Below are 23,534 nucleotides of genomic sequence, written 5' to 3'. Positions count from 1 at the left end.
CATACCAGTTTACATTGCTATCCACACTGCAGAAAGATTCCCTTTTTTCTACACGCTTCCAGTACTTATTTGATGATGACAGTTTGGGCTAGTGTGAGGTGATACTCAATGTAGTTTTTATTTGTGTTTCTCTAATAATTATTAGTGTTGAGCATCCTTTCATGTACCTCTTGGGTATCTGTATGTCTTCTTTGGATAAATGTCTATTTAGGGATTCTTCCCATCTTTTAATTGGGTGCTTTTTTTATATTAAGTTGTATGAGCTCTTTATATATTTTGGAAGCTAAACCCTTGCTGGTTGATTATTTGTAAATATTTTCTCATCCTCCATAGGTTGTGTTTTTGTTTTGTTCATAGTTTCCTTTGCTGTGCAAAAGCTTATAAGTTTGATTACATCACATTTATCTATTTTTACTTATTTATTTTGCCTTGGGAGACTGACCTAAGGAAACATGGTATGATTTATGTCAGAGAATGTTTTGCCTAAGTTCTCATTTGGGAGGTTTATGGTGTCATAACCTCGTGGCTCAGAGGTTAAAGTGTCTGCCTCCAATGCGGGAGACCTGGGTTCGATCCCTGGGTCGGGAAGATCCCCTGGAAAAGGAAACGGTAACCCACTCCAGTATTCTTGCCTGGAGAATCCCATGGACAGAAAAGCCTGGTAGACTACAGTCCACGGGTTCGCAATGAGTCAGACACGACTGAGCGACGGAATGGAACTTGTATTTAAGTCTTTAAGCCATTTTGAGTCTATTTTTGTATATGGAGTGTGGAAGTGTTCTAAATTCATTGATTTATATTCAATAAAAATAATGTCTCTTGATGTTTTAATTTACATTATACTACTTGTAATGATTTTTGTCTGGCTTCCATATATATATGTATATACACACACACACATCCAAATATGATAATAAGTTTTAAAATGATGTATGTATTCAGGCAAGAAGTTGCAAAATTCAATACCCATATTTAGTGTAATAATATATTCATTCTTATTTATTTTTTATTGTGGTAAAAAACACACAGCATCAATTTTATCCTCTTAAATTTTTAGATGTAGGGTACTGTTAACTATATGCACACTGCAGTACAACAGATTTCTTTTTTATCTTGCATGACTGATACTGTATGCCCATTGGACAGCATTTTCCCAGTTCCCCTTCCCCCAAGCCCTGGAAACCACCATTCTACTTTCTGCTTCTATGAGTTTGACCTTTTTAGATACCACATAAAAGTAGAATTAAGCAGTTTTTCTAGTCTGTGACTGGCTTTTCTCACTTAACACGATATCCTCAAGGTTAATCTGCATTGTCACACATTGCAGACTTTCTTTTTTAAACTGACTAATCCACATTGTATGCATGTACCTCATTTTCTTTATTCATTCATCTGCTCATAGACATTTAATATGTTCATTCTTTGCTTTCACTTTTCTGTGACTATTTGCAGGTACATACGTGATGAGTTGACTCACTGGAAAAGACTCTGATGCTGGGAAGGATTGGGGGCGGGAGGAGAAGGGGACGACAGAGAATGAGATGGCTGGATGGCATCACCGACTCGATGGACATGAGTTTGAGTGAACTCCGGGAGTTGGTGATGGACAGGGAGGCCTGGCGTGCTGTGATTCATGGGGTCGCAAAGAGTCGGACACGACTGAGCGACTGAACTGAACTGAACTGATGCCATTTAATGCCTATGGTACCACGAGTTCAGGTGAACAAATGGTAATAAACTGTCTCATTCTGGAACATTAAATATATATCTAGATGACTTGTTCTTTGTCCTTCTACTAATGGGCTCCTCTGTGTAACTCCACAGGTCAAGTTCAGGGCTCAGAGAACTTTGTTCTTGCCAAGGTCTTTGTTCTTGTTCTGCCTCTTCAACTGTAGTGAAGTCACTCCTTCTGGACTAGTTTCCAAGGCTGTGATAGGAGCTGATGTTTCTGAACCTTTCCCCTCAGACCCATGATGGGTCAAATACTTCTCTGAGTATATTTCTTTCAGCTTTTGGAAGTCATTTCACTTTATAAGAAACAAATATAGTTAATTACATTAAAATTCAAGTTCCAGAGAAGCTCTAAGTTTGCAAAGTTCTCTTCCCTTGTAGATTGGTTTTCTTATAGAAGAAAAGTCCTATTGTCATTTCTTACCCTTAGACACATATCTGGTGCCTCAGCATCCTCTGCAGAGCTGCCTTCACCTCCTGGTTCTTAAAGCTGTAAATGAGGGGGTTTATCAAGGATGTGATCACACCGTACTGTACAGAGACAACTCGCTCCAGGACTGATCCTGAAGAGGGGCTGATGTACCTGAACAGAGCCGTCCCATAGAATAAGAACACCACAGTGAGGTGGGAGGAGCAGGTGGAGAAGGCTTTGCCTCGGCCTTTAGAGGAGGAGATACTCAGAACAGTAAGAATGATTTTAGAATAAGAGAAGAGGATCAGGAGAAGTGTCACAAGTCCTAGAAATGCAGCAGAACCAGCCAGGAGGATGGTGTTAGGTGTGGTATCACTGCAAGACAGAGGGAAGAGTGAAGGCAGTTCACAACTGAAGTGGGAGATGATATTGGGACCACAGAACTCTAAGTTCTGGGTACAGACATTATTCACTAGTGAGTTCAGAAACCCCATCACCCATGCTGCACTGACCATTGCAGTGCACAGAGGTCCACTCATGATCACAGTGTAGAGCAGAGGGTGACAGATGGCGGCATAGCGGTCATAGGCCATAGCGGAGAGCAGGCAGCCCTCAGTGCCTCCAGAAAATATGAAAAAGAAACTCTGGGTGATGCATCCCCACACTGAAATGGTTTTCTTCTGAGACAGGAAGTTCTGCAGCATCTTGGGCACAGTGACTGAAGAGTAGCATGTGTCTAGGAAAGACAGATGACCAAGGAAGAAGTACATGGGCGTGTGCAGGTGAGGCTCAGCCCTGATCACCAGGATCATCATCAGGTTCCCCATCAGGGTCAGGAGGTAAATCCCCAAGAAGAGAACAAAGAGCATGGTCTGGATATCCGGGTCAGTAGACAACCCCAGCAGCACAAATTCATCAATAATGCTAAGATTTTTCATGGTTTCTTAGATAGTCCATCCCTAAAGAGAAAGAAAGTTTACTCACTTGGTGTGATAAAGATCTGAGTAATTCTCTGGGAATAGAATTTTTTAACCTATAAAAAATCCACTTTTTGGCTTAAGTCAGAGAGTGAATCTGAGAGTAAATAAGTATCTGACTATCCTATCACCCTGGAGAAGGAAATGGCAACCCACTCCAGTACTCTTGCCTGGAAAATTCCATGGACTTAAGAGCCTGGTAGGCTACAGTCCTTGGGGTCACAAAGAGTCGGACACAACTAAGCGACTTCACTACTACTACTATCCTATTCAGTTCAGTCGCTCAGTCGTGTCCGACTCTCTGTGACCCCATGAATCACAGCACGTCAGGCCTCCCTGTCCATCACCAACTCCCGCAGTTCACTCAAACTCATGTCCATTGAGTCGGTGATGCCATCCAGCCGTCTCATTCTCTGTCGTCCCCTTCTCCTCCTGCCCCCAATCCCTCCCAGCATCACAGTCTTTTCCAGTGAGTCAACTCGTCGCATGAGGTGGCCAAAGTATTGGAGTTTCAGCTTTAGCATCAGTGCCTCCCCTATTAAATACTGCAACTTTTCTTCTGCTGCCTCTAAGTACTCCCTAGTAAGCTGAACATCACTCCCCTGTAATACTTAATACTTTTTAACATATGGATAATGGATTTAGTTCATTAAAGATTATCTTTCAGGTTAGAATTTATATTATACACCAGCAAGGATGTTTGTCTGTTCCCCACACCCTCCATGGATGCATTCCTAAATACCATTACTAGTCACTAGTTCTAAAACTTTTGAATAAGAGAAGAGAATCAGGAAAGTGTCACAGTCCTAGAAATGCAATAGACTCAGCTAGAGGGCTCTCAACAAATACTTGTTGAATAAAAGAATGAGTGCTTCCTCAGTACAATCTCTTAACTCTCATTCTACCATCCCTATGGCTTCTTAGATCATGTATGTGTTAGTCACGTCCAACTCTTCATGATTTGTGGATTGCAGCACCCCAGTCTCCTCTGTCCATGAAATTCTCCAGTCAAGAATACTGGAGTGGGTTGCCATGTCCTTCTCCAGGGGATCTTCCCGACCAAAGGCTGGAAGCCTGGGTCTCCTGCATTGCAGGCAGATTCTTTACCATCTGAGCCCTAAGGAAGCCCCTCTTGGATCACAGACCCTCACAATGTCTATCTTCTCACGCTCTTCCCCAGATTTTTCAGCACCTGGTATCAACCAAGACTATGAACTCTAGAAGTTGCCACAAGTAGAAAGACACTGAGAGGCAAAGCAAGAAACATCCTTTTCTGTGTTGCTGCTTTTGAGAACAGTTAGAGTTTAAATTCCTAGCACATTTCACCTGACATGTCAACCAAGACCTGTTATCTAACTTCATATTTTCAGATTGAGGAAAATATGCGATACACAGGTGACCTTCCTTGTACCATAACTAAGTGTCTGAGAGCCAGAACTAGCCCAGGGTTTCTGATTTTACAGCCAGGTCTCTTTCCAGTGCTTCACACGGAGACAATAAATATTTGTGGATTTAAGGAGTTTGGGGTTTAGAGCAGTGTGGTTTTCGGGGGACAGGAGTGACCACCACTTTCTTGGTCCTATGAATTTGCAATATGTCCTAAGATTTTATAGCAGCTGCTGTGGTAGTAAAATGAGTAGTGGACTCACAAGGAGATTGTCCTTGCCAATTAGTGACTGTGAAATCTGTTTAAGACAAAATCTTCTCCAATGCAAAATGGTATTCCTCATCCAATGAGGTCAAAAGTGGTAAAAATAATCCTTCAGGTTCTTTACAAAGGTTTAAAAATCCTTCCATATATGCTTAAGGATCAAATGGTAAATGAATCTTTGTGATCTGCTGAGTGTCAACAGTTTATGAACATTTTTCCTAATTATTCTACCATTGTTGTAAAATCTGTTTTCATTAAATTTTTTTGTTGTGTTTTAGTCACTAAGTTGTGCCCAACTCTGTGATTTCAACTAAATGCATTAAAAAAAATAGGAAATGTACTTCTGGCTCACATTTCCTCCCAGCCTTAATTCCAAGGCTTCGTTTATTCTTCCAGATATTCTCTCTCCTTCTGACCGCCACTGATTGACCTCTTGCATTTTAGTATTGGAACTTACCAGCAAAAATTATTCTTCATTCCTTATTTTCCCACTCTTCCCAAACCTCATTTGAAACATCTTCCTTCCCACACTCACTTTCTTACATCTTTACTCATATGACAAAAACTATTATTTACTTAATGCATAATTTATGCCAAGGACTGTAGCAGAATCTTAAATTCATTTAATCCTACACAACCTTGTAATTTAGGTAATGTGAAAATGAAGTCGCTCAGTCGTGTCCGACTCTTTTCAACCCCATGGACTGTAGCCTACCAAGCTTCTCCGTCCATGGGATTTTCCAGGCAAGAGTACTGGAGTGGGTTGCCATTTCCTTCTCCAGGGGATCTTTCCGACCCAGAGATCGAACCTGGGTCTCCCGCATTGTAGGTAATACTGATCTCATTTCTGAAGGTCACAAAGGTTGTGACATATGTTGACCATAGACTTTACAGTCATCATGGGAATTTGGCCCATTGACCATGTCTGAAACTTCTCCTTACCTAGGATGACCCACTGCTCCCAGACATATGGTATCAGGGCCTTGACCTCTTGGGACAAAGATGGGGGCGTCTAGGCCAGGGAACATGCCGGGAAGAGAAGACTAAGGAGAAGCCAGATTGAAGACTAAGAGCAATTCAGGCTGAAAGAAGAGACGTTGACAGAGGTGGGGGAATCAGAGTAGCAGAGATGGCCCTTCTAGTTTTCCCTCCTGTTTCCCTATCTGAAGCATCTGAAGAAGCTCTGGCACTGCATCAAATAAGTGATTGTAGACATGAAAGGTTAAGATTTATTCATGTAAAGTATGATTTCTTGTTTTCCGTTTTCCTAAAAACAGCAGCAAATTTAACTTAAAAAATCTTCCCACTCTTATTACACTTTTCCAACAGCTACTATGCTTACATTCTGATTCCATCTGGAGAAACCTAAAGTCTAGTAAAATTTTCACAGAGTTTTTTTGGGGGGGCTTCTTGGAGCCCAAACATGCTGCCCCAGTCTTCAGGCACCATCACAGTTGAGTTTGTGTTTCTCCCGCCTCCCCACCCCAACCACCATCATCACCATAGCATTCCATTTGTCTGTTTCATACCTATGTAGCTTTTTCAGTGGGCTTTTTGTTCCATGCACAAAATATTAGCTAATGAAATGACTTTTAAAACATGCGACATAGGCTCTCTGCAAAGAAGTAGGGAGAAATAGTTCCTTCTTCGGTTTCCTAATAAACTTTACTCTATCCATCCTCCATCTCAGAAAATGTTTCTGTCTGTGGTTCAAACCCCTGGTACAAAAAGAAACAGTAGAGGAAAATCCCAAAAGGGCAAATGAGTAGAGAGTTCAAACTTGTATTACTTAGTTTTGCAACTTTGAGCCATAATCTTCCCCATCCTGGGTTCAGTTGTCAGTTTTAATAAGAAATTTACAACTTGGGCCAGTAAGATCCTTCTATCTAGGTGTTTCTCTGACTTACTTACCTCCTCAATGAGCAGGGCTATCCTGGGTCCAAAATGTACTCTGCAATTTGAGCAAGGCTGTCAACCACCTGAAAAACAAGAGGGGTCATGTTAAAAAAATATTCCAGCAGTGGGGGTGTTCTGCAGAGGACTCCAACTGGATTTGCACACAGCAGGCTCATTTCACAGACAATGCTAGGTCTGAAGGCATGTTCAGACTGAAAGCTCCTCACCTCAAGGTCACTTCTGGGTAAAGACTAAAGTGTCCTTGTGTCCAGCTGATTCCATTTTGCGTCGTTTGGTCTCAGCTAAGAGAACCTGCCACTCTTTCTTATCATTTTAGTCTTCTTTTTTCTCTCTCAGTCTAAGAAAATTGCCTGCCCAGTTTGTGTAACTTATGTCTCTTTCTCAATAAACTTGTCTTTATATCTATTTCTTCATCTACTTGTTAATCTTGTGCCAGCTGAGCCCTGGAGAGGGATGTCAAGTATGAACTCTCCAGAGCCAGGATCAGTTCTAAGCCCATGGGAGAGGCAGCAGCTGTCAGAGCCAAAGCGGATCTTGGTCCAGAGATGGGCAAGCTACTAGTCCTGCCATGGCCAGTGGAAGACACAGGACTGCAGAATGCTTGTAGCTCTAAATGGCTTTGTTAATAGGAGACCAGGGACCAGGTGAACTCCAATTTGTAAGACTCTCTTAGGACTTTTGTTATTCCCTTATAGTCCTTGGATTTAAATACACCCCCTGCTCCCCCTCCATTCCTGTACACACTGTCCATTCTCACCATGACAAATTCAATCATTTCATTGCTCTCCTAAATTTACCCATGCACACTCCCATGCCTTAGCTGATAATGGGCAGCTGAGATGTTCCTGTTCATCTTGTAGGTGAACTCTAACTCCCAAATCTCCACACACGGGTTATTCTTCTTTTCTTCCCTCCCTCTTGGGGAGGAGGCCCTTCTTCACATCTGGTCAGTCCCTCTCTGGTCTTAACGCATCTCTTTGAACATCTCTCTGAAACAACCCTGCTCTTTCTCTTCCTTGTCTCCCCCTTTCCATCAGACCTATCCACTCATTTCATATGTAGAAACTACCTATATTTATCCATTTAAAATAGACCAGTAACCGTTAGTAAACTTCTTTTTTCCATAAGAAGCCTTAAGACTATAATGGAGTTTGGAGCCCTTCCAAATAAAGTCAGTTGTCTTTAAAGGATTTTATAGATAGAGACTTTATTTTTGGGGGCTCCAAAATCACTGCAGATGGTGACTGCAACCATGAAATTAAAAGACACTTGCTCCTTGGAAGAAAAGCTATGACCAACCTGCTACTGCTAAGTCACTTCAGTCGTGTCCGACTCTGTGTGACCCCATAGACGGAAGCCCACCAGGCTCCCCCATCCCTGGGATTCTTCAGGCAAGAACACTGGAGTGGGTTGCCATTTCCTTCTTCAATGTGTGAAAGTGGAAAGTGAAAAGTGAAAGTGAAGTCGCTCAGTTGTGTCCGACCCTTAGCGACCCCACAGACTGCAGCCTACCAGGCTCCTCCATCCATGGGATTTTCTAGGCAATAGTACTGGAGTGGCTTGCCATTGCCTTCTCCGTGACCAACCTAGACAGCATATTAAAAAGTAGAGACATTACTTTGCCAACAAAGGTCCATCTAGTCAAAGCTATGGTTTTTCCAGTATTCATGTATGGATGTGAGAGTTGGACTATAAAGGAAGCTGAGCAGTGAAGAACTGATGCTTTTGAACTGTGGTGTTGGAGAAGACTCTTGAGAGTCCCTTGGACTGCAAGGAGATCAAACCAGTCAATCCTAAAGGAAATCAGTCCTGAATATTCATTGGAAGGACTGATGCTGAAGCTGAAACTCCAATACTTTGGCCACCTGATGCGAAGAACAGACTCATTGGAAAAGACCCTGATGCTGGGAAAGATTGAAGGCAGGAGAAGAAGGGGATGACAGAGGATGAGATGGTTGATGGCATCACCAACTCAATGGACGTGAGTTTGAGTAGGCTCCAGGAGTTGGTGATAGACAGGGAAGCCTGGCGTGCTGCAGTCTATGGGGTTGCAAAGAGTTGGACACGTCTGAGTGACTGAACTGAATTGATACATAGAAACACTCAAACTTAAAAATCTTCCTGTATGAGACAAAAACAGGACAAGTTAGTGAAAATTTTACTTTCACTCATCTAGATTTTCATTCTGACATGGTCTCAACCTTTCAGAAAAGATACATATGGAATATACTGCATATTATGAAACACCTCTGCTGCACCCTTAGTCAAACACATTGCTATTTCTATAATGCAACTTCTGAGTACCCCTTCTAAGTGGGATTATAAAAGTCTACAAATAGCTCCATGTCCTGCACCTGCCAGTTTTGACTCCAAATTCGTTTTGGGGGAAAAAATATGTTTGGTTTACAGATATTTTTGAAAATTTTGCAATTGCAGGTGAGGACTTATAAACCTGTTTTTAATTTCTGTATTTTCTGACTTTTATTTCTAGGTTTCCTCTTCTCTTCCTTGATTTGTTTTTACAGCAGTGCTATACTGTCTTAATGATTATATACAGATATATGTTTTAATACCTGGTAGTGGAGAAGGAAATGGCAACCCACTCCAGTGTTCTTGCCTGGAGAATCCCAGGGATGGGGGAGCCTGGTGGGCTGCCATCTATGGGGTTGCACAGAGTCGGACACGACTGAAGCGACTTAGCAGCAGCAGCAGCAGTGACAGTCCTTTATTTTTATAGTTTCCATTTTATATATTATTTGCTCAGTTTATAATTTCACTTCAGAATCAGTTTGTTAGTGGAATGATTGGAGAGAATGGAATTGTAGCATGTATATTATCATAAGTGACCAGTTCAGGTTCGACGCATAAATTTTCCTCTGTTCATTTCTTTGCATTTGTGCTTTTTTAATAAAATTCTTTTTTAGATATAAAAGAAAAAAAAATGAAAAATTCCCTTGATATTTCAACTGGCGTTTTTCTTTTTCCTTTCTCTATCTTTTCCTTTAATTTAAAAAATGTATTACTTTGGGAGTTAGCTTTACAATTTGTCTATTTCTTTGAATAAATAAGAGAAAAGCTTTTGGCTTACAGTTTAATTTTTTATTTTCTTCACATAGGCATTTTTGTCACTGTATATATACTTTTTTTTTTTTAAACTATTTTAATCATAAACTTTGCAGCTGAGGTTCCCAGTTACATGGTCCTGACCTCTGCTTGGGAAACTCAGTTTTAAAGACAATTATTACAGAAGCAGATTTCACAGCCTGTTCTCCATACTCTTCTGAAAGAGATTGGACTTACAAGGGCGTATTCTGCCCTACAAGGTACATTAGCAACTCTTCTGGGCTCTGCTATTTCTTATTCTTTCCTGACATCATTAGGCATCGGGAGTCAGTGAGCTTTCTCTTTATTTCAAGCCTTGTTCCTACAAGGAAACACATCACCCTGTTGTGTTATCTGTTATCTGTTCAATGCCACCTAGGTTTGCTCCCACATTACTCCAACCAAAGTTCCTGTTGGTGCCCTTTGACTTTCCCCTACCTGTGGCTTCTACTTTTCTACTCAGGAGCTTCCTGGTTATCCCTCCTACCTTTCTGTTTTGGTTCATTCCTGCTGGACCCTGAATATTTTCTAGTTACTGTTTCCACCTTAATATTATCAAATTGGCTTTCTGTTTCTCAGTAACTTCTTAATCTGCCCCCTAAGTTATCATGCCTTTGGTTTGACAATAGGTGCCACTGCTGCTGCTGCTAAGTCGCTTCAGTCATGTCTGACTCTGTGTGACCCCATAGACAGCAGCCCACCAGGCTCCTATGTCCCTGGGATTCTCCAGGCAAGAATACTGGAGTGGGTGACAATAGGTGAATTCACTTAAAAATTCCTCTTTGATATTTTTCCAGTCTTTGGTTCTTGAAAGAAAGACTGCATCATATGCTCAGGAGACCACTTTATAATCAGAAGCTCACTATCTATACTTTTCAATTCACTGCAAATGATAAAATGTTGAAGGGGAGAAAGAGAGAGAGAGAGAAACATGATGGCTATGAATCTGTATTTTTTAGTGTGGACATTCTGGATTTCAGTCTTGACTTTTATAACTCACTGGCTAAGTGACCTAGGGAAGTTAATGTCCTCAGTAACCCCCAGTTTTTTCATTTATAAAAAGAATGTCCACCTTTAAGTTTGCCTTATACATTTTTTAATAGTAAACAGAACAGTGCTGCCTGATAACTTGGTAAACAGTGTTTTTTATGCCTATTTTTATGGCGAAAATGAAAGTAGAGAAAGGAAGCTTAAAACTAAATTAAACAAATAAGACATCAGAAATAAGTAAACCCATAAATCATGACAATGAATGTAAAAATTCATTTATATGAATAAATATACTATTTTAAATATCCTAGTCAACAGATACAGAATTAAGAAACAAAAATCTAATGATATGTGGTTTAAAGATAATCTACATATAACCAAATAATATAGAAACAAACTACAATGATAGACAAAGATATATGTGGTGAAATGATCTGAAAGTAAAGAAAAAGTATAAATTATCTTTAAATTTAATTTAATTAAAATTGCAAGGAGATCCAACCAGTCCATTCTAAAGGAGATCAATCCTGGGTGTTCATTGGAGGGACTGATGCTAAAGCTGAAACTCCAATACTTTGGCCACCTCATGCGGCGAGTTGACTCACTGGAAAAGACTCTGATGCTGGGAAAGGTTGGGGGCGGGAGGAGAAGGGGACGACAGAGAATGGGATGGCTGGATGGCATCACCGACTCTGTGGACATGAGTTTGAGTGAACTCCGGGAGTTGGTGATGGACAGGGAGGCCTGGCGTGCTGTGATTCATGGGGTCGCAGAGAGTCGGACACGACTGAGCGACTGAACTGAACTGAACTGATGATTATTTTACACTATTATGTAGTTTCAGGTGTACAGCAAAGTGATTCAGTTATACATGTACATATATCTATTCTTTATCAGGGTTTTCCCATATAGATTATTACTGACTATTGAGTTGAGTTCCCTGTGCTATACAGTAGGTCTTTGTTAATTATTTTATATATAGGAGTGTGTGTATGTTAACCCAACCTCTTAATTTATGCATCCCTCTCACCTTTTCCCTTTGGTAATCATATTTGTTTTCTAAGTCAGTGAGTCTGTTTCTCTTTTGTAAATAACTCCATTTGTATCATCATTTTAGATTCCCCATATAAGTCATATCACATGATATTTGTCATTCTCTGTCCAACTTACCTCACTTAATATGATAATATCTTGATTCATCCATGTTGCTTCAAATGGCATTATTTCATTCTTTTTATGGCTGAACAACATTCCATTGTGTATATATCTCACATCTTCTTTAGCCATTCATCTACCAATGGGTATTTAAATTGCTTCCATATCTTGACTATTTTAAATAGTCCTGTAGTGAACACTGGAATGCATATATATTTTTGAATTATGGTTTTCTCCAGATATGTGTCCAGGATTGGGATCATTGGATCATATGGTAGTTCTGTTTTTAGTTTGTTAAGAAACTTCCATACTGTTCTCCATAGTAGTTATACCAATTTATATTCCTGCCAACAGTGTAGGAGGGTTCTCTTCGCTCCACACTCTCCAACATTGTAGCCTATTTGACGAAGGCCATTCTGACACATGTGAGGTGATATGGTAGTTTTGATTTACACTTTTCTAATATTTATCAGTGTAGAGCATCTTTTCATGGGTTTTTTGGCCATATATTTGTCTTCTTTGGAAAAATGTCTATTTATACCTTCTCATTTTTTGATTGGGTTGTTTATTTTTTTGATATTGTGCTGCATGAGCTGTTTGTTTGTATTAGAGATTAATCCCTTGTTGGTTGCTTCTTTGCAAATATTTTTTCCCAGTCTGTGGGCCGTCTTTTTGTTTTATTTGTGGTTTCTTTTGCTGTACAAAAGCTTTGAGTTTAATTCTATCCCATTTATTTATTTTTGTTTTTCTTTTCCTTTATCTAGGAGGTGGATCCAAGAATATTGCTACAATGTATGTCAAAGAGTATTCTACCTATGTTTTCTTTTAAGTGTTTAATGCATGCTGTCTTACATTAGGTCTTTAATCAATTTTGAGTTTATGTTTGTATATGGTGAAAGAGATTGTTCTAATTTCATTCTTTTACATGTAGTTGTTCAGTTTTACAAGCACTACTTCCTAAAGAGACTGTGTCCACTGTATATTTTTTCCTTCTTTGTCATAGATTAATTGACCCCAAGTGACTGGGTTTATTTTTGGGCCATCTATCTATGTGTTCCATTAATCTGTGTGTCTGTTTGTGCCAGGATCATACTACTTCGATTACTGTAACTTTGTGGCATAGTCTGAAATCAGGGAGCCTGAGTCTTCCAGCTCCATTTATCTTTCTCAAGATTGCTTTGGCTATTTTAGGGACTTTAGTGTTTCCATGCAAATTTTAAGTATTTGGTTCTAGATCTGCAAAAAATGTCATTGGCAATTGGATGGGGATTGGATTGAATCTAGTAGATTGCCTTGGGTAGTATAGTCATTTTAATGATATTGATTCTTCCAAACCATGAACATGGTATATCTTTCCAACTATTTGTGTCATCTTCAGTTTCTTTCCTGGAGAGTCCCAGGGATAGAGGAGCCTGGTGGGCTTCCGTCTATGGGGTCACACAGAGTCGGACGCGACTGAAGTGACTTAGCAGCAGCAGTAGCAGTTTCTTTTATCAGTGTCTTATAGTTTTCAGAGTACAAGTCTTTTGCTTCCTTACGTAGGTTTATCCCTGGATCCTTTATTCTTTTTGATGTGATGTTAAATCGGACTGTTTCCTTAAATTCACTTTCTGATATTTTGTTGTTAGTGTATGGACATGCAACGGATTCCATGTATTAATTATGAGTCCTGCAATACTTACCAAATTCACTGATGAACTGTACTAGCTTTCCAGTAGCAGCTTTAGGATTTTCTCTTTGTAGTTTAAGACTATTTGCAAACAGTGACAGTTTTACTTCTTTTGCAGTTGAGATTTCTTTTCTTTATTTTTCTTCTCTGATTGCCAAGGCTAGGACTTCCTAAACTATGTTGAATAAAAGTATTTAGAATGGACATCCTTGTCTTGTTCTTGATCTTAGAGGCAATTTCAGCTTTTCACCACTGAGTATGATGTTAGTTGTAGGTTTGTCACATATGACCTTTATTATACTGAGGTAGGGTCCCTCTATGCCCACTTTCTGGAGAGTTTTTTTTTAAATCATAAATCAGTGTTGAATTTTGTCAAATGCTTTTTCTGCATCTACTAAGATGACCAGAGAATATGGTTTTTATTCTTAAATTTGTTAATGTGTGTATCACACTGTTTGATATGTAGTATTAAAGAGCTCTTGTATTCCTCAGGTCAGTTTGATTTGATCATGGTGTATAGTCCTTTAAATGTATTGTTAGATTTGGTCTGTTAGTATTTTGTTGAAGATTTATGCATCTATGTTCATCTCAGATATTGGTTTATAATTTTCTTTTTTTGTGGTATCTTGTCTGGTTTTGGTATCAGGATGATTGTGGCCACATAGAATGATCTTGGAAGTGTTCCTTCATCTCTAATTTTTTGGATGAGTTTCAAAAGGATAGGTTAACTCTTTTCTAAATGTTTGATAGACTTCACCTGTGAAGGCATATTGTCCTGCATGCTTGTTTGTTGGGAATTTTAAAGTCACAGGTTCAATTACAATACTTGTGAGTGGTCTGTTGATACTTTCTAATTTCTCCTGGTTCGCTGATGGGAGATTGTATCTTTCTAAGAATTTGTCCATTTTTTCTTAAAGAAGAAGAAAGAAATTCGTCCATTTCTTCCTTCATTTCCATTTTATTGGCATAAAGTTGCTTGTATATCATTTGTATTCCTCTGGTGTTAGTTGTAAGTTCTTTTTCATTTCTAATTTTATTGATTTGAACCCTCTCCTAAAGGTTTATCAATTTTTTCATCTTTTTAAAGAACCATGTTTTAGTGTCATTGATATTTTAGTCTCTATATCACTTATCTCTGCTCTGATCTTTATGATTTCTTTCCTTCTACTAACTTTGAGTATTATTTATCCTTCTTCCCCTGGTTGCTTTAGGTGTAAGGTTAGATTGCTTACTTGAGGTTTTTCTTGTTTCTTGAGATAAGCTTGTACTGCTGTAAACTTCCCTTTTAGTACTGCTTTTGGTGCATCCCATAGGTTTTGGATCATCATGATTTTGTTGTCATTCATCTCTAGTATTTTTTTCATTTCCTCAATGATTTTTTGTTGTTGTTTAGTAACATATCATTTAGCCTCCACGTTTGTGTTTCTTTAGTTTTTTTTTCCTTTTATGTTATTTCTAATTTCATAGCATTGTGGTCAGAAAAGATGCTTAAAATGATTTCAGTTTTCTTAATTTTACCAAGGCTTGCTTTGTGTACCGGTATGTGATCTGTCCTGAAGAATGCCTTCTGTGCACTTGAGAAGAATGTATTCTGCTACCTTCAGATGGAATGCTCTATAAGTATCAGTTAAGTCCAAGTAGTCTAATGTGTCATTTAACAACTTATTGACCTGAGACGTATTAATACATGTTTTGTTACCTGAATGTTATTTGGCAAAGATGTATCAACATTCACTTACATTTTAAATTGCTGACCACAGGCATCAGTTTCTGCAAAAATCCCCTGGTCAATAATGTAGTAAGGATTGGGTTTCCTTAATGATTTTTTGTCTGGATCATATGTCCATTGATATGGGTGGGGGGTTAAAATCTCCCACTATTATTGTATTATTGTAGATTTCTCCTTTTATGGCTCTAGTGTTTGTGTCATATATTGATATGGTCCTGTGTTGAGTGTATTGATATTTGTAATTGCTATATCATCTTGGATTGGTCCCTTGATCATTATGTAGCATCTTTTTTTGCCTCTTTTAGCAGTCTCTACTTGAAATTCTTTTTTTTTTTCTAATATGAGTATTTCCACTCTAGCTTTTTTTCCCCCTTTCCATTTGCATGGAGTGCCTTTATCCATCCCCTCAAGTTCAGTCTGTATGTGTCCCTATATCTGAACTGCATCTTTTGTAGAAAACAAAATATGTGGATCTTGTTTTTGCATCCATTCAGCCAGCCCATGTCTTTTGGTTGGAGCATTTAATCCTTTTACATTTAAAGTAAATGCAAATGTGCATGTTATTATTGGCATCTTGTTAATTGTTTTGTACTTTTTTTAGGTCTTTTTTTTCATTCTCTTGTGATTTGATGACTATCTTTAGTGTTACGCTTAGATTACCTTTTTTGGGGTGTGTGTGTGTGTGTGTGTGTGTCTGTGTGTGTGTCTTTTTTTATCTATTGTAGGCTTCTGGTTTGTGGTTACCATTGTTTTGACCTACCAGTCTACATATATATACAAGATTGTTTTAAGTTGCTCATCTCTTAATTTCAAATGCATTTTCAATATCCTCCATTTGTATTCTCCTCTTCTCGTGGTTGCTGATTTTGGTGCATATTTGTGTTTAGATGATTTCCTACAGGTGAACTTTCCTATTTGTGGTTTTCTGGTTTCTAATTGTGGCCTTTTCTGCCTAGAGAAGTTCTTTTGGCATTTGTGGTAAAGCTGGTTGGTTCTGCTAAATTCTGCAAGCTTTTCTTTGTCTGTAAATCTTTTAATTTCTCCATTATATCTAAAGGAGAGTCTTGGTGGGTAAAGTATTCTTGGTTTTACAGTTTTCTCTTTTATCACTTTAAATATATTCTGCCACTCTCTTTTGACCTGAAGAGTTTAACCTTATGGACATTCCCTTGTATGTCATTTGTTGCTTTTCTCTTGTTGTTTTTAATATTTTCTCTTTCTTTTATTTTTGTCAATTTGATTACTGTTATTAGTGTGTTCCTTCTTTGGTTTATCCTGTATGGAGCCCTGTGCTTCCTAGACTTTGTTGACTGTTTCCTTTCCCATGTTATGGAATTTTTCAGCTATTATCTCTTCAAATATTTTCTCAGGCTCTTTTTCCTTCTCTTCTTTTACTGGGACCCCTATAAAGGAAATGTTGAAGTGTTTAATGTTTCAAAGTTCTCTCAAACTGTCCTCCTTTTTTCTTTATTCTATTTGTAGCAGTGATTTTCACCAATCTATCTTCCAGCTCATTTATCAATTTTCTTGTCACTTTACTCTGCTAATGATTCCTTCTAGTGTATTTTTCACTTCAGTTATTTTTCAACTCTGTTTGTTCTTCTTATCTTTTAGCTCTTTGTTAAATATTTCCTCTATCTTTTGGTCTGTGCCTCTATTCTTTTCCCAAAATTTTGGGTCATCTTTTCTATCATTAGTCTGAATTCTTTCTCAAGTAGATTGTCTATCTCCAACCCACTTAGTTGTTCTTCTGGGGTTTTATATTGTACCTTCATCTGTCATGTATTCTTCTGCTGTCTTAGTTTTTCTGACTTTCTGTGATTGTAGTCTGCAACCCACAGGCTAGAGGATTGTAGTTTCTCTTGTTTCCTGTGTCCGCCCCAGTATGTGAGACTTGTCTAAGAGGCTTATGAAGGCCTTCTGGTAGGAGAGATTGGTGTCTGCCCACTGGTGGGTGAATCTGAGTCTTGTCACTCTGGTGGGCTTGTCTGTGTCAAGGAGTATGTGTAAAAGTGGAGATAGGTTCCAAAGTACTTTAAGTAGCCTATCTGCTAATGGGTGGTGCAGTGTTCCTGCCTTGTTGGCTGTTTGGCTTGAGGTGTCCCTGCTGTGTAACTTTCAGGCTGTTGGGTGGGGCAAAGTCTTAATGTCAAAATGTCAGCCTTCAGGAGAGCTAACACCAATAAGTACTCATTGGTACCTTCATCTCCAATGTCCTGTCCATAGTGAGCCACAGTCAGCCTCCCATGTCCCCAGGAGGCTCTCCAAGACCCTCAGGTTCATCTGACCCAGGCTCCTATGGCGTCTTATATTCACTGCTTTTTCCCTGGGCCCTGGTGCACATGAGAATTTATGTGTACCCTCTAAAAGTGGAGTTTCTATTTTCCTCAGTCCCATGGAGTTCCTGCAATCATTCCCTGCTGGTCTTCAAAGCCCACTGTTCTTGGGGTCCCTCCTCCCAACGCCAGACCCTAAGGCTGAGGCACCTGTTTTGGGGCTCAAAATTCTCACTCCTTTGGGAGAATTCTGTGATGTAATTATTTTCCAGTTTGTTGGCTGGTATGGATTTGGTTGTATCATGAATGCACCCCTCCTACTGTCTCATGGCTTCTTTTTTGAAACATAATTACACTTTGTTTTTATTTATTTATTATGGATTATTATTTTGGCCTTACCACATAGCATGTGGGATGGAGTATCTTAGTTCTCCAACCAGGGATCAAACTCACACCCACTCCAGTGGAAGCATGGAGTCTTAAGCACTGGGCCATCAGGGAAACTCTCATGGCTCCTTCACTGTCTTTGGATGTAGACTATCTTTTTTGGTAGGTTCTGGTCTTTTCTATTGATGGTTGTTACCCAGGTAGTTTTGATTGTGGTGTTTTGGGGAGAAGAGGGGAACTTATGTCCTTTTACTCTGCCATCTTGTCTCCAGCTCCTTACTCTATCATTTTATAAATAAGAATAGGCTTCTTGTGAGCAAGTGGACAAAGGTACCAGCTAAGGCATAATGGCAGAGGACACCCACCTCCACCCAGTGTTGACAGGTAGGTAGAGCTTTGTGGCCAACTGGAAGAGGTTTATGGTAAAAGATGCTTTGGCAAGGCTATGAGAAGTGGTATGAACTTCCTTGCTGTCTCTGAGTTGCCATGTACCTACCAACCTGGAAGCTCCAAACAAGTGTGTATATTAACATCACAGAAAGTGGAATTCAAAGTAAAATATTAAAGGAAAAAAAGCTACATTTTTAATGACAAGAGGTATAACCCAGAATGAATAGAAGGCCATCATAATCTTTAAGGGTACAAAATCCAGTTTGAAAGTGAAGGCAGCAAAAACATGGAAATAGCATGAAATACAGCCAAAGGCACAATGATGATGGCAAACTTACACACATTTTTAAAAGTCTTGGGCAAAGGAAATGAAAGTCAACATTTTAGAAGATTTCAGCCTACAGTGATTAGGATAACACAATCTTCATATTAACACATAAATAGCAATCACCTTATTAAAATATGCAAGTGAACTCTTACCCAATACAAATAATTTAATGGAACATGAAAAGATATATCCATGAACGTGTTTTCTCATGAATGTAACAGTCATTTAATGTTAGGAAATTTATAGTTCATCCAATAAGAAGACATATATTATTTCAATAAGTGGTGAAAATCAACTTTACAATATTCAATATCTATTTTGATAGTATACTTTTATAACTAAAAATGGATAGCTATAACTAGATAAGATATAGGCTCTATGCTAAAATCTAACATTATATTAATAATGAATTGTCAAAGCAGTTTTTCTTTTTTGAATTTTAATTTTATTCTTTATTGAATGTTTTTACTGAAATATAAAGTATAATATATAAATTACAGGCATATAATATAGTGATTCACATTTGTTAAAGATTATACTCCATTTATAGTTATAAAATATTTGCTATATTCCTCGTGTTATACAGTATATCCTTGTAGTTTACTGTTTTTTTAATAGTGTTTACCTCTTGATCCCCTTGGAGAAGGAAATGGCTATCCACACCAGTATTCTTGCCTGGAGAACCCCATGGACAGAGGAGCCTGGTGGGTTCCATCCAAGGGTCACAAAGAGTCGGACACAACTTAGCAACTAACACTTCACTCCACTTTAATCCCTTACTCTGGATTGGCCCTCTCCCTTTTCTCCCCTCAATGGTAAAAACTATTGTTATTTTGTTCTATTCACTAGTCATAGTTTTTACATTTCACAGAGATACCATATAGTATTTGTCTTTCTCAGACTGACTTATTTCACATAGCATAATGCTCTCCAAGTTCACACATATTTCTGCAAATGGCACTATGTCATTCTTTTTTTATGGCTGAATCATATTCCATTGTTTATGGATAATATATCTTCCTTATCCACTCATCTGTTGATGGACACTTAGGTTGCTTCTGTGTCTTGGATGTTGTAATAGTGCTGCTATGAACATTGGAGTGCATGTATCTTTTTGAATTAGCCTTTTCATCTTTTCCAGAGATATGCCCAGGAGTGGGACTGCTGGATCATATGGTAACTTCAGTTTTATAAGGAATGTCCATAATGTTCTCCTTAATGACTATACCAGTTTACATTCCTGAATAGGAATGTAGGAGCATTCTGAATAGAGTGTAGGAGCATTCCATTTTTCCTACATCCTCTCCAGAACTTATTTGATGATGGCCATTTTGACTGGTGTGAGGTGATACTCAGTATAGTTTATATTTGCATCTCTAATTAGCAGTGTTGAACATCTTTTCATGTGCCTGTTGGCCAGCTGTATGTCTTCTTTGGAGAAATGTCTATATAGGGTTCTTCCAATTCTTTAATTGGATTTTTTAAATATTAACTTGTATGAACCTTTTGTATATGTGGAAGTCAAACCCTTGCTGTCAATCACTGGCAAGTATTTTCTCATATTCCATAGATTGTGTTTTTGTTTTGTTCATGGTTTCCTTTGTTGTGCAAAAGCTTATAAGTTTAACTATGTCCCACTTGTATATTTTTGCTTTTATTTATTTTTCCTTGGAAGACTGACTTAAGAAATTATGGTATGATTTATGTAAAAGACTATTTTGTCTAATTGTCATTTGTGAGTTTTATGGTGCCCCAGGGGGCTAAGATGGTAAAAATCTGCCTGCAGAGAGACCTGGGTTTGATCCCTGGGTCGGGAGGATCCCTGGAAAAAAGAATGGCTACCCACTTCAGTGTTCTAACCTGGATAATTCCACAGAAGAGGAGCCTGTCAGGCTATAGTCCACTGGGTCATGAAGAATCGGACATGACGGAGCAGCTAACATTCACACATGGTATCATAACTTGTATGTAAGTTTTTAAGCCATTTTGAATTTATATTTGTGTATGGTGTGAGGGAGTATTCTAACTTCATTGATTTACATTTATTTATTTTTTTAATATAAATTTATTTATTTTATTTTTTTTAATTAATTAATTAATTTATTTTTTATTGGAGGCTAATTATTTTACAATATTATATTGGTTGGTTTTGCCATACATTGACATGGCTCCGCCCCGGGTGTACATGAGTTCCCCCTCCTGAACCCCCCTCCCACCTCCCTCCTCCCTTTATCCTCCCTCTGGGTCATCCCTGCACACCAGCCCCGAGCATCCTGTAACATGCATCGACCCTGAACTGGTGATTCATTTCACATATGACAACATACATGTTTCAATGCTCTCTTGCTGTTTTAATTTGCATTATGCTACTTCTAATGATTTCTGTCTGGCTTCCATATGTATATGCATCAAATATGATGACACATTTTAAAATGATGTGTGTTTCAGGCAAGAGGTTTCAAAATGCAATAACCATATTTAGTGTGATGACATGTTCATTCTTACTTGATTTTTATTGTGGTAAAAAACACACCACATAGATTTAATGCTCTTAAGTTTTTACATGTACAGTACTGTAAAGTATATGCAATGGCACTGCAACAAATGTCTTTTTTACATTGTGTGACTGACACTTTATGCCCTTTGGACAGCAGTTTCCCAGTTTTCTGGAAACCACTATTCTACTTTCTGCTTCTATGAGGTGGTATCTTTTAGATACCTCATATAAGTAGAATCAAGCAGTTTTCCCTCCTCTGTGACTGGGTTTTCTCACAATATCTTCCAGATTCATCTATGTTGTCACACATTGCAGACTTTCCTTCTTTTTCAAACTGAATAATACTCCATTGTATGACTGTACCACATTTACTTTATCCATTCATTTGCTCATAGACATTTAATATGTTCATTCTTTGCTTATTCTTTGACTATTTGCAGGTACATGCCATTTAATGCATATGGTACCACCAGGTCATGTAATTAGCTGTCTCATTCTGGAACACTAAATGTGTCTAGATGACTTGTTCTTTGCCTTTCTACTAATGGGCTCCTTTGTGTAACTCTTCAGGTCAAGTAATGGGCTCAGGGAGCTTTGTTCATGTCAAGGTCTTTGTTCTTGTTCTGCCTTCTTAACTGTAGTGAAATTACTTCTTCTGGATTAGATTCCAAGGCTGCAGTAGGAGCTGATGTCTCTTAGCCTTTCCCCTCAGATCCATGATTGGCCAAATACTTCTCTGAGTATATATTTTTCAGCTTTTGGAAGTCATTTCACTTTGAGTAAGAAACAAATATAATTAACTTAATCAAAAATAAAATTGCATAGGAGCTGTAGTTTACAAAGTTCTCTCTACTTGTAGATTGCTTCTCTTGTAGAAGAAAGGTCCCTTTGACATTTTTTGCCCTGAGACACATATTTGCTGCCTCAGTATCCTCTGCAGAGCTGTCTTCACTTCCTGGTTCTTGAAGCTGTAAATGAGGGGGTTTATCAAGGATGTGATCACGCCATACTGTATAGAGACAACTCGCTCCAGGACTGATCCTGAAGAGGGGCTGATGTACCTGGATAGAGCTGTCCCATAGAACAAGAGCACCACGGTGAGGTGGGAGGAGCAGGTGGAGAAGGCTTTGCCTCGGCCTTTAGAGGAGGAGATACTCAGAACAGCAAGAATGATTTTTGAGTAAGAGAAGAGGATCGGGGGAAGTGTCACAAGTCCTAGAAATGCAGTGGACCCAGCTAGCAGGATGGTGTTAGGCAAGGTATCACTGCAGGAGAGAGGGAAGAGTGAGGGCAGTTCACAGCAGAAGTGGGAGATGATATTGGGACCACAGAACTGCAAGTTCTGGGTACAAAGATTATTCACTAGTGAATTCAGAAACCCCATCACCCATGCTGCACTGACCATTGCAGTGCACAGAGGTCCATTCATGATCACAGTGTAGAGCAGAGGGTGACAGATGGCGGCATAGCGGTCATAGGCCATAGCGGAGAGCAGGCAGCCCTCAGTGCCTCCAGAAAATATGAAAAAGAAAGTCTGGGTGATGCATCCCCACACTGAAATGGTTTTCTTCTGAGACAGGAAGTTCTGCAGCATCTTGGGCACAGTGACTGAAGAGTAGCATATGTCTAGGAAAGACAGATGTCTGAGGAAGAAGTACATGGGTGTGTGCAGGTGAGGCTCAGCCCTGATCACCAGGATCATCATCAAGTTCCCCATCAGGGTCAGGAGGTAAATCCCCAAGAAGAGAACAAAGAGCATGGTCTGGATATCCGGGTCAGTAGACAACCCCAACAGCACAAATTCATCAATAATGCTAAGATTTTTCATGGTTTCTTAGATATTCCATCCCTATAGGGAAAGAAATATTTACTTATCTGGTGGGATAATGATCTGAGTCATTCTCTGTGAATAGGATTTTTTTAATCTACAAGATCTGCTTTTTAGCTTTAAGCCAGAAAGTGAATCTGAGTGTAAATATCTGACAATCCTATTACCCAATTAAGTACTGCAACTTTCCTTCTCCTGCCTCTAAATATTCTCTATTAAGCTGAACATGCTGCTGCTAAGTCACTTCAGTCGTGTCCGACTCTGTGTGACCCCATAGACGGTAGCTGACCAGGCTCCGCTGTCCCTGGGATTCTCCAGGCAAGAACACTGGAGTGAGCTCCCCCATAATATGTAACACTTTCTAACATATGAGATAATGGATCTAGTACATTAAATATTATTTTTCTCTGTTATAACTTATAATACACAAAGGCAAGGATGTTTGTCTGTTCATCCCCCCCTACCCCATGAAAGCAATCCAAATTGCCAATAATA

At 39.0% G+C, this 23,534-nt stretch overlaps 2 protein-coding genes across 2 annotated transcripts; both read right to left on the bottom strand.

Annotated features, from left to right (window-relative positions):
- Positions 1 to 2,157: 2,157 nt before the first annotated feature.
- Positions 2,158 to 3,081, bottom strand: LOC129536841 (olfactory receptor 5BS1-like). Its single transcript, XM_055395983.2, has one exon. The coding sequence runs from the start codon at positions 3,079 to 3,081 to the stop codon at positions 2,158 to 2,160; it is 924 nt and encodes a 307-aa protein (XP_055251958.2).
- Positions 3,082 to 22,046: 18,965 nt separating this feature from the next.
- On the bottom strand, positions 22,047 to 23,039 carry LOC129536001 (olfactory receptor 5BS1-like). The gene has a single exon (XM_055394781.2). The coding sequence runs from the start codon at positions 23,037 to 23,039 to the stop codon at positions 22,047 to 22,049; it is 993 nt and encodes a 330-aa protein (XP_055250756.2).
- Between the last annotated feature and the right edge of the window lie 495 nt (positions 23,040 to 23,534).

Source organism: Moschus berezovskii, chromosome 6, assembly GCF_049115385.1.
Source record: "Moschus berezovskii isolate FMDL1 chromosome 6, NW_MosBer_1.0, whole genome shotgun sequence".
Lineage (NCBI taxonomy): Eukaryota > Metazoa > Chordata > Mammalia > Artiodactyla > Moschidae > Moschus > Moschus berezovskii.
The sequence above is the reverse complement of the archived record's forward strand: the minus strand, read 5'-3'. Positions and strand labels throughout refer to the sequence as shown.

What these genes read in the sequence shown, in the direction of transcription:
- LOC129536841 (XM_055395983.2), bottom strand. Translation starts at nt 3,081, where the DNA reads ATGAAAAATCTTAGCATTATTGATGAATTTGTGCTGCTGGGGTTGTCT.
- LOC129536001 (XM_055394781.2), bottom strand. Translation starts at nt 23,039, where the DNA reads ATGAAAAATCTTAGCATTATTGATGAATTTGTGCTGTTGGGGTTGTCT.